Genomic DNA, 11,355 nt, shown 5'->3' with positions numbered 1-11,355 from the left:
GAGGATTTTACTTTTACTACTTTTTTTCTAATGAAGGATTTTGCTTATTTCATCAGAATTTCACTCAATGTTGTCATCAAGAATTTTGCAAATTTTTAGAATTAAGTAATGTACTTATCTTTTAAAGAAGTTTACTTCATTTTGTAATTAAGGAATTTTCTTATTACATAAGAATTTTGCTTAATTTTATTTCAGTAGAATTTGGCTAATTTTTTGTACATAAGGAGTTTACTTAATTTTGCACTTACATGTCTATGAATTTTACTTACTTTTGTATTTTAGGAATTTACTGAATTTTGTACTCGTGGAAATCTTAATGTTGTACTTAACAAATTTACACAAATCTATAATTGAGAATTATTTACTTTTACTACTTTTTTTCAAATTGAGGATTTTGCTTATTTCACAAGATGTTGTAATAAAGTATTTTGCAAATTTTCATGATTAAGTACTTCTTTTCTCTCTCTGAAGTGACCTGTGATTGGTCAAAGTCTCCTGACACGGGCTAGATTTTCTAAAGCCTGAAAACAGAACCATGAGGAGGAGCAGAAGTCTAGCTTTCTCTCAGAACACTTGAATTACAATATGCTGAAAGGTTATTATAGAATTTTATTTTTCAATAGATATTTCAGACAAAGGGTGAATACAGGTATATTCAGACAAACGGGATGAGAAAAATAATGTTTTTTGGAACATTGAAGCATGTAAACATGTTGTAGTAGAAACCCCAAATACAAATATGAACCTGAAAATGAGCATGATACGTCCCCCTTTAATCATTCCCCAGTGATCATAAGAATGTCAGAGCCAGTGTTCATATTGCAGAAATAGCATTTTAATAATTATCATCCAAGAAATCCTAAAATGAAGAGAGTTTACATCACATTATTATGTTGTGACACTGAAAAAGCTATAAATAATAAAACCTGACAAGAATAAGAAGGTTAAGTCTTGCACAGTGTTTGTAAGGTTTTAGTTCAACAAGTAATTGATCAGCGTCTCCTGCGGCGCTGTGGTCTGGGCGTTGTCCCAGCCCCACAATCTCCTTTGGTGCAGCGGCACGTCTCCGCCACGATGTAGCTGTGCTGAACCTTGGAGCCGTTGGGGCAGGTCAGCTCCACCTGCTTCTGACTGGTGGTGCCCTCTTGGCAACAGTCACACTGGTGCACCAACGTGTTAGCTGCTGCAGAATATCTGTACACACACACGCACACGCACGCAATATCCTCATTAATTTAGTTTATATTGTGCTGACATGATGCTTTGAGTTTCCCAACAGCAACGTTCTTCCCTTGGGCCTCCTAACAGGTTAATCTAGCAAAGAGTGACACAAATTTCAAATCAGGGCAAGACAGTGAAATGAGCCAAAAGTTGGGTGAGCTTTCCTATAGAAGCCCAGTAGTCCTGTTAAAGGTACTGTTTGTAACTTCTTACACATGTAAATCATTGCGGGTCGGTGTCCCATGTGCGCTCGCGTGTGGCTACGCTGTTCAGAAAAGACTCCAATACAAACTACACGGAAGCACCAAAACCACACAGTTCTATCTAGTGAAGCCCGTCTGTTAAACAGTGTTGGCTGTGGTTGGAGGATGTAGGGGAGACCGTAGCTTTGGTCTCCAGGACCGAAGTCTATGCTGTACTCTGCTCCTCTGCCTGCCTTCACTCACACACCGCGCTCGTTCTCGCTCTTTCGCTCCACTCTCATGTGCATGCGCGCACACTCCACACTGCAGAAGAGTTAGTTTAGCTCTGAGAATATCTAGTGAATGTACAGTGGACGTTTGTGCAGAAATAACTGCTGCAGCTCCTCCAGACCAACAGAGGTTTCCTGTGTCTTGTGAAGTGACGGGGCTCCGCAGAGAGAAACGTTATCGTCTACGACCAAAACTCCGGTGTCTCCCCTGTTCCCTCCGGCTGCGGTCGGGAGGCTGAGGCAGGAAAAGCCAACACTAGGATCAGCATTGATTCATGGAGAGACCTTCGTCTGGTCAGCTAACATTACTGCCAAGCAGCTGAAATATAGAGTGATATTGTGCTTTTAGCTGACGTGTGTCGCCTCACTGTTTTGAGCGATGCTCGTTCATGTCTATGTAGAGAGAGCACAAGCGCGAGCAACAGGATGCTGACTTTCGTTGACTTAACGGCCACAGGTGTTGCTGTTAACAAGACATTTCTGATTCTTACATAGAGTCCCTTTAAATGATGTTTTGGCTTATCATTAGGTCCTGCAGCGGGTATCAGACAGTGGCGCCATAACCCTACTTGGCCCTCTGACAGGCGAAACCAATACTGTCTAATGATATGTTGTGTTAAAGAGTGCACAGTGCCACATGAACTGAAGCAGGCTAACTGAACCTTAGAGAACTGATCTTCAAATGACAGTGAAAACTAAAGGGTTTATCTGATCAAGTCGAACTTCAAACTTGGGAGCTAAATAGACTCACATGGACGAGCTTCCACAGTGTCCAGCGCAGGACGTCAAGTTGACCGTGCTCTTACAGTCGTTCACATCAATGACCGTCTGCTTACTCTCGACCTCACAGACGCTCTGCAGCTTGCCTGGAACGCACAGCAACTGTTAGGCTCGACATGAAAGTCAACTTCCCCATTCTTAAAACCAATTTATGATTTGGGATTTAGTCGTTTTTTATTTTAAATACTGTGACTCCACTAACTTACAGGTTTTGCAGCATCCGTTAGCGTCAGTTGTCTCGGTGCCCTGGGGGGATAAAGACACATGTCATGTATAATGGGGGTTAGACAGCTAGGGTGGAGGAGGGGGGGATTAGGGTAAGGGTTAGACAAACTCACAGGTTCACAGTCCGAGGGGTTATAGGAAGGACAAGTGGTCTTGGTCTCCTTGGTAACAAGCTGTTCATTGATCCTCTCACAGGTATATTGCACACACTTGTCATTAGGGTCTACAAAGGTGTTGTTGACCTGTACCAACAAGAAGAGCAGAAGCTAGGTCAGACATTCAAATAGTCAACAGAGACATTCAATCCTTTATCCTTTAAGGCCAATCACGCAACTTATTTCTGTAGTAGAACACCATCAGATGTGATGAAGATCAACACTCACACAGCTGCAGTACTGACCTCAATGATATGGGTTATGTTGTCAGGTGTGGTGAAAATACAGCTCTTCTGAACACACTTCCCGCAGCACTTGTCAGGTACAGTCTGATATTCATAACCCTGGAGAGAGAGTCAGAGAGAGTGAGGGAGAGAGAGAAATGTTTTGGCTTTGAGAGAAAATGCTTTAACTCCTTTTTGTCAATAAAACTTCAATGGATAGAGAATCTTTGTAATGGAACTTTCTGAAAAGCTGGATCATGATACTGGGCTTTCTCTGTTCATATAGTGTTTTCAGCTTTATATCACTTTAGTAGACAGTGCATTTAAACAACTCATCATTTTACCAAAGAAAACAGATAAAGCTTTGAAAAAACTCATGTAAGACTCAAAGAGGATTCTAACATTTTTCTTTTTTTTTTATCTTTGTGAAAATGATGAGTTGCTGAAATTGTATTTTTCAGTAGAACAGTAGAAGATACCACTTTAGCTTTAGCTAGAATATGGGCAAAAGCCACAGGATCAGGGTCTGAAATTATCACCCGCCACCGGACAAATGCGGGTAAATTGTTGGCAATGGCGGGTGAAATCATCAGGACACCTGCCACTTTGATAAATAGCAGAGCTACTAACGTTAACGGAGGTGTCATTGAGTTATTATTATGAGGCGTTCAACTTCTGCTCAGGAAAAAGGACTATTGGGTGAAGGTAAATTACAACGTTATCACGAGGTGTTCGAATGTAATCTCGTAAAAATTAAGTTTTTGGCGAGAAACTTGAGTAAATCCAGTTGTTTGAAGGAGATGTTTTCACATCGATACAAAATAGAATTATGACCTGTTTAACTTCCTAACACTAGGTCTAAGCAGCTTGCCAAGATTTCTTTTAATCAAAGCAAATATTTAAATAATCATAATCATTTGTGTGTTTTTATGCAAACAACCACTGTAGATGACAATAACAAAGTCGAGCACAGTAATGTGTATAGTACGCTAACCTCCATCCATGGTGTAATTCGAACCCTGTAATTTACCAAGTTGGCTTATATAATGTTTTTTATGCAAAATATATCGAACATTGAATGACATCAGATCTAAAATGTTATTCCTTTATGTAGCGCAGAGATTTCCAAAGTGGCAGATAAGATTTCTGAGTGGAGGACAAAAAAAAAATACTTGTCTGCTGCGACAGTGGCAGGAAGTGGAAAACGTTAATTTCGGACCCTGCCCAGGATGCTTTGTTTTTCAAAAAATGTCAATAAAATAAATGCAGAAATACAAAACTAGATTGTACTGCATTACACTGAGGTGTTAATCATGTTAGTCAAGTACTGTACAGTCCAGTGCGACAACTAACACTGACTACAACATGCATTAGCTGGTGCAATTGTACCAAAGAAAGTTGGCTCAGAGTGTGAATGTATCCCTGAGGCGAAAGTGTGTGTGTTTGTCGGTCGTCCTGTGAATGAGCTTACTATGGAGCAGTTTTTGTTGCAGACAATAGGATTGCAAATAATGATGTGCAGCTTGGTGATGGGATCCAGTCTGGGGCCACAGTAACACTGATGGCAGGGCTCCGGTTTAAAAGACCCCTCTGTTGTTGCTCCTCCTGCTCCTGGTGGTGCTGTGGTTGGTCCTGATGGTTGCCCTGGTGTTGATGGCGCTTCTAATGGTGGTTCTGATGGCGTTTCTGATGTGGGTATCATGGTTCCAGGCTATAAAATACACATTGATCAACGCTTTACTCTCAAACATCAATTCAGTATTCTAAGGAAGAGCTTTGACAGATGTATCGATGTCTGGAGTTTGGACTGTACCCTTACCGTGTACTCAGTCTCGTTATAGACACATACACCTTTAGGAACTGCAGAAACAAACAAGAGACATGAGTAAGTTTAACACTGACACAAGTTTTTTTAGATTAGTAATGTAGATGTGCGCTAAATAAGCTAATCTATCTCTGTACTGGATGCATACAAATCAATATTGATCTTCTATTAGTGTAATTCAGGTAAGACAGTAAACTAATGTTTTCCCCACCAACACTGTTAGTGTTTTGAAAAGCCCATATATGAGGATCACTTGTTTCATATTTACTTTTCTAACAATAAATTGTGAACAAATTATTAAAATGTGTAAATCAGCGTTATTCCTTTCAAGACTAAATAGCTGAACTGAAGCCTGGTCAGCATATTTCTGCCTTTTCCATAAACCAAAAATGCATCAAAAATCGAATATGAATTTATTTTGTCAAAAATGGCCTCGTAAATGAAAATCTATTCTTTGCTCAACAGTCACCAGACTCGATTGCGAGTATGATTATCCATTCATTCTCAGAATGTGAAAAGAATGTTACCAATCAACTTTATGCACCACACCTCCGCAATATTCTCAAGCATGTAAGCCCCACAAATGCAAAATCTTGATTAAGTTGATACACAAGCAGATATTGTTATATGTTGATTGAACTAAAGTCACATACGGCACTCGTAGGATTCGCAACAGGTGCCGTTGGCGACGCTGAGTTCGAAGCCCAGCGGGCAGGTGATAGGACGGGGACACAGGTTTACATTGCACTCTGTTGGGGAAAAAAAGGAAGAAATTAATATAATATATGAATGTGGAGATTTGCCTCAGCTTTCCTTTGATAACAATTTTATTAAAGAACCGTAACAGTGGCTCTACATGTTTAGATGATTCACTACAAATTAGCGGGAAATGCAGCCGAGACCGATGCTCTCTTTTTCAGGAAGGCACTGCTCTTAACACATTTTCGACACATTCATCACTATAGGATTAGGCAACAAAACCACTATAGTTAGGTTAAGAAAGAAATTCATGGTTGGGCTTAAAACTACTACATTTGGACAGTGAAAATGACACTGAACGTTGTGAACACTGGACAGGAACGAACAGCTGATTGTAACGTGACGCATAGGACACAAACAGCGCTCTACTGGATCAAAGCTCTGTTTTTGTTGGACCCATCCGCCTCCCCTCCCGCCAGCCCGATGTGTCTCTTTCGCTCTTAAAACTATGTCACCACATTCCCGCAGTGTACTGAAATTTAATCTCTTTGATTTGTGCACACAGACACAAATTTCACCTTTTTTTCATGACGCTCAGCGCAACTTTCAACATTTTTCGTGCTTTTTTCTACCGATGTCCGGCAACACGTGGCGCGTGTCAATTTCCGCTCATACATTACTTTTCATTGAGGTGTTCAGATGGATATCAGTCTCATGTCTGTGTGATAAGTACAGAGCTGAAGTCAGCAAAATATGCCTACCAACACATCTGAAGCTCACACTTAGTATCTTGTGTGTTTAATCCAAACACAAACAGAAAAGCAATTAAGCATATTTCCCAAAATGTTGAGCAATTACTTTAATAATGTGGCTGAAATGAGACCACCTCCAGATGTGGTCTGGCAGATTAAATAGCATTCCGATTTGCAGTGTGCTGTGTGTATTTACACCTGCAGTAACATGTGTCAGAAACAGACCACATGTTTAAATCAGGTGGAAATGGGGTATGAAAGTTCTACACCAATGCAACAAGGCAAAAGTGAGCTCACATACCCCCGCTCACTGCTTGACCCCTACTAAAGTAGGACCAAAGGTTTAGCCCTTTTAGAAAAATTTCAGAAATTTTGGGCAGCCTGGGCTTCTAACCCCCCAAAAGGAACAACTAGACCACACTGTCAAATTTGAAGTTCCTAAGTTAAATAGTTTTCTAGTTCTGGAAACGAAAGTGTGACACGCGAACGGATGGAAGGACAGACGGACGGACACTATATACTCCCCCGACTACATTGTCGCGGGGGTAGAATGAAAAGAAAGCCTGTGGGTTAATCTTACTGCCATCAACTGTGACAGAATCACATCTAGTTCTGTGACACTACAACTGACCGCATGACTGTATTGTGCAGCAGCCGTCCGTCTTGTTGACCAGCTGCTGGCCGGGTCCGCTGCAGTCGGGGCTCTTCACCGATGGGCACTGAACAGGCTCACACTGGATGCTCATGGAATCGTTGTCACACGTACAAGTGTTGCAGTCGCTTGTCCACATGTCACCTGGCTGTTTAAGAGACAGGAAACCAGTTCAGACACAGAGCTCATGCTTTAGCTACCTTACATGAATATATGTGACGGGCAGAGTTCGCACCTGTTTGGGTTTTCCATCAGGTCCAACACAATCTGAAATTCACACAGAAAAAAACGAGTGTATGTTGATTTGAAGGATTTCAATTCAAGCTAATGCGTTTGAGAAATGTATTTATAGGATCTCCTCTTACCGCAGGAGGTAACACACGTGTCATAGACTGTGTTGAATAAGACGGTGCCAGGAGGACAGAAGCAACCCTCCTTCGTGTTGCTCGTGGATGCATCGCTATCTGCCTGGAACTTTTCGTTATATCTGACGTCAGAAATGAAATTTAAAATGTTTTGAAGAATCGTCACACAAACAGGGCTCCTAATCTGTTCATCCTTCTCACATCCTCACACATATTAATAAACACAATTTAATTCACGACAGCGGAAATGTGAGCATATGAATCAGGGAAGTGGCGTTCAAATGTTAAGATCTCTTAAAGGGACTGTTTGTAAAAACTTGTACGCAATGTTTGTACACGTATAAATCATTGCGGGTCGGTGTCCCATGTGCGCACTCGCGTATCGCTACGCTGTTCAGACTCAGACTCCAACACAAACTACACGGAAGTACCAAAACCGCAGAATTATATCTAGTGAAGCCCGTCTTGCAAAACAGTGTTGGCCGCGGTCGAAGGATGCGGCGGAGATCGTAGCTTTGGTCTCCAGGACCGGAGTCTCTGCTGTACTCTGCTCCTCTGCTGCTCTGCCTGCTTGACTTCACTCACACACCGCGCTCGTTCTCGCTATTTCGCTCCACTCTCACGTGCATGCGTGCACACTACACACTGCAGAAGACTTAGTTTAGCTCTGAGAATATCTAGTTTGTGCAGAAATAACTGCTGCAGCTCCTTCAGACCAACAGAGGTTTCCCGTGTCTTGTGAAGTGACGGGGCTCCGCAGAGAGAAACGACCAAAACTCCGGTGTCTCCCTGTTCCCTCCGGCCGCGGTCGGGAGGCTGAGGCAGGAAAAGCCAACACTAGGATCAGCATTGACTCATGGAGAGACCTTCGTCTGGTCAGCTAACATTACTGCCAAGCAGCTGAAATATAGAGTGATATTGTGGTTTTAGCTGACGTGTGTCGCCTCACTGTTTTGAGCTATGCTCGTTCATGTCTATGTAGAGCAAGCGCGAGCAACAGGACGCTGACTTTCATTGACTTAATGGCCACAGGTGTCGCTCTTCACAAGCAATTTCTGAATCTTACAAACAGTCCCTTTAAAACAACAAAAAGAAAAAGAAAACACATCATATTGTTAACGTATTCTTTACCTGCCGTTGCATGTGGGCTCTACAGTGGCGCCACAGGCCATGTACACCTTGTTACTTGGACACTTGTGCTCTGTAAGATGGAGATATGTTTTTTCAGAACTCCGTGCAACAACTCATAGTATTATAGACTATTGATTATGTATCTTACCACACTGCCCATTGGTTTCATTCCTCCAGTCGATACAGACTCCTGCATTAGAGCACTGAGTGGCATAGGCCTCCAGGCTGGAGCAGCCTGTGGCATTGCCACTGTTGCAAATGTCAGACGCACAGGATGTCACAAATGGTCCAGGGGGTATGACTGTGTGGCACGGTGCAAAAACACTAAAGGGGAACATACAAGCCAGGACAGTATGTCATGAAAAGTCAGAAGACTTTGAATACACCCAAGTGACCAGAAAAAATATAAACATCATCTAAGATGTGATAGAAAGCAATAAAACAGACTTGCAATAAACATTAACTTTCATTAAAGTATAAATTATTTGTGGTTATTTTGTGGTTCCCCTCACCTGCTGGTTAGGAGATCACAAATGGCAGGTTTGCAAGCGGGCTTTGTTGTTGAGTGTGTTGGTTTTGAGGTGGTTATAGTAGTCGGTGGGGTTGTGGGGCTGACACAGGGTGTACCTGGGACATGCCACTGGCCGGCAGAGTCTGAGCAGCTTTCCACCTGGCCGTTTGGAGAACGACAGTCGTTGGTCTGGGAGTTGTCACAGGTCCCTAGAAGAGAAGAGGCAGGAGGTTGAAGCCAAAGCATTTGGGCTTCATGCAAAAACAAAAAATAATCAACAGAGTTGTTCTTAAATAGCAAGTATGAGCGATTTAAGTTTTGTTTTTTCTGACAATTTTCTCTTATGTTTGAAGAAAATTCACGGGTGGTCCAAACCTTTCGTACATGTACAGATAGTCCTTCCCTTTCTTCACAAAGGAGAATTTGAATTAAAGGTCCCATATCGTGCTCATTTTCAGGTTCATACTTGTATTTTGTGTTTCTAATAGAACATGTTTACATGCTGTAATGTTCAAAAAACATTATTTTCATCGTACTGTGCCTGAATATACCTGTATTCACCCTCTGTCTGAAACGCTCCGTTTAAGTGCATTTCAATGGAATTGCAACAGAATTGCGTTGCTAGGCAACAGTTTGGGTCCATGTTTACTTCCTGTCAGCTGATGTTATTTACATACACTGCAACATGAAATAAACTGGAACACATTTAGAATGTTTACATTTAAAACTATGTAATGGTCTAAATATTGTATATTTGTGACATCACAAATGGACAGAAATCCTAACGGCTTGTTTCAAACGCGCAATTTCTGAATACGGGCTTGTGTGTGTTTCTCCGTATATTGAGCGTTTTGATAGTTTAACAGTATTTATATATCACTTAAACCTGCTTTATAATGTAAAAGACATGAAAATTTCACTTTTTACAATATGGGACCTTTAATGTTATATATATTCACGCTCTGTCTGAAACGCTCCGTTTTAGCGCCTGTCTCTTTAAACACCACTCCAGAAAAAGCCGAGAAAAATACGGTGCACCTTTGCAAAGGTAGTTCTCAAGCCGTAGGTGGAGATATATTAGTATATTCTGATGAGCCAGGATGTGACACGAGGAGAAGTACAACACATGCGCAGTAAAATCTGGTCCGCACTTGCCCAAAGGCTCACTAGCTGGCGCACAATAGAACATGAGGATGATTGAAAATAGTACACATGCCCCACATGTGCTCTTACACACAGAGTTTGGTTGCACAATAGCACAAGGCAACCCACAACCACACAGCATAAGGGCTGGGCTGAATAGTTTGAAGCTTAATTCGTAATGTTGACCTTCAATTTTTTATTATTATTAATGATTTACAGAACCATTGCATGCAATAGTCCACCTTCTCTCTCTCTCTCTCTGTCTCTCTCTCTCTCTCTCTCTCTCTCGCTCCTGATCTGAAATCTGATTGGCTTGTTGAATCACATGTTTTCTGATCTAAGTGGCCCATAAAAAACTGACTGGGTTGTCATATTTCACAGTTTGTGGGTTGGTAGGTATTCCAGATACCCAAATGTACGTGCACAAGTACTGGAAAAGTCAATGGACAGAAATACACACCTCAGTAGCCGCTATCTCCCCTGAGTTTTTCATGATATGTCCCCTTTGATATTAATTTGTATTCACTTTTATCCAACTTAATATTCTGTTCACCATATTATGATCATCATGGCTTGCCAATTGACAGATTGATATTTGACACAGCAACTTTTACAGTTCAGTATTGTCGAAAGATTCTTTCACTCTAACAGCTGCCTGCAGGTCTCAGTCGAGTCTCGAGCCGCCCGCGGTTCACAGCAACAACAGTGAAAGTGATCTATTGACATCATATCAACTACATTACTACAGTTTCAATGTCTGTATCTGTAGAAAATGTTACGGAGATGAAAAAAAGTAAGGATTTATTTTTAAATCAACACTTCCTGCTTTCATTTTAAAATAAAAGCCCTCAAAAAAAAATTCTGTGGGCGCAATTCCTTCATTTGTTAACACGAGGCTTTTATTCTGAAATATGAGCAGGACAGTGTTGTAGAACGTGCAGTGACTTGGAGAGCTCCATGAATGAATATAGTACAGGGTTTTAATTGTGGATTGTCACTATTATTTACAAATTACCTTTATTCTCATGATACTATGACTTTTTCTCTCGTAAACATATCACTCTATTCTCGTAATATTTTGACTTTATTCTCGAAATCTCAGATTTATTTTTTTTCCTCAATGTTTTCCTAATACTCCATCGTACTATAGACCTACAACAATGATACAAAAAAAATGAAATTGTAAACAAAAAACAGTTA

The 11,355-nt window shown here is 41.2% G+C and overlaps 1 protein-coding gene across 1 annotated transcript in view; it reads right to left on the bottom strand.

The window, feature by feature from the left end:
* Positions 1-593: 593 nt before the first annotated feature.
* Positions 594-11,355, bottom strand: part of LOC141761808 (mucin-5B-like) — a 66,123-nt gene continuing 55,361 nt past the window's right edge. The window contains exons 36-49 of the mRNA XM_074625437.1: positions 9,014-9,221; positions 8,650-8,825; positions 8,502-8,571; positions 7,371-7,492; positions 7,241-7,272; positions 6,985-7,153; positions 5,556-5,651; positions 4,897-4,937; positions 4,549-4,788; positions 3,099-3,197; positions 2,812-2,940; positions 2,680-2,719; positions 2,445-2,559; positions 594-1,194 (exon numbers count right to left, since the gene is read on the bottom strand). Of these exons, the coding sequence (XP_074481538.1) occupies positions 993-1,194; positions 2,445-2,559; positions 2,680-2,719; positions 2,812-2,940; positions 3,099-3,197; positions 4,549-4,788; positions 4,897-4,937; positions 5,556-5,651; positions 6,985-7,153; positions 7,241-7,272; positions 7,371-7,492; positions 8,502-8,571; positions 8,650-8,825; positions 9,014-9,221 (1,739 nt within the window). The 3' untranslated portion in view covers positions 594-992. The remainder of the gene's footprint in view (positions 1,195-2,444; positions 2,560-2,679; positions 2,720-2,811; positions 2,941-3,098; positions 3,198-4,548; positions 4,789-4,896; positions 4,938-5,555; positions 5,652-6,984; positions 7,154-7,240; positions 7,273-7,370; positions 7,493-8,501; positions 8,572-8,649; positions 8,826-9,013; positions 9,222-11,355) is intronic.

This window comes from Sebastes fasciatus, chromosome 2 (assembly GCF_043250625.1).
Source record: "Sebastes fasciatus isolate fSebFas1 chromosome 2, fSebFas1.pri, whole genome shotgun sequence".
Taxonomy (NCBI): Eukaryota; Metazoa; Chordata; class Actinopteri; order Perciformes; family Sebastidae; genus Sebastes; species Sebastes fasciatus.
The sequence above is the reverse complement of the archived record's forward strand: the minus strand, read 5'-3'. Positions and strand labels throughout refer to the sequence as shown.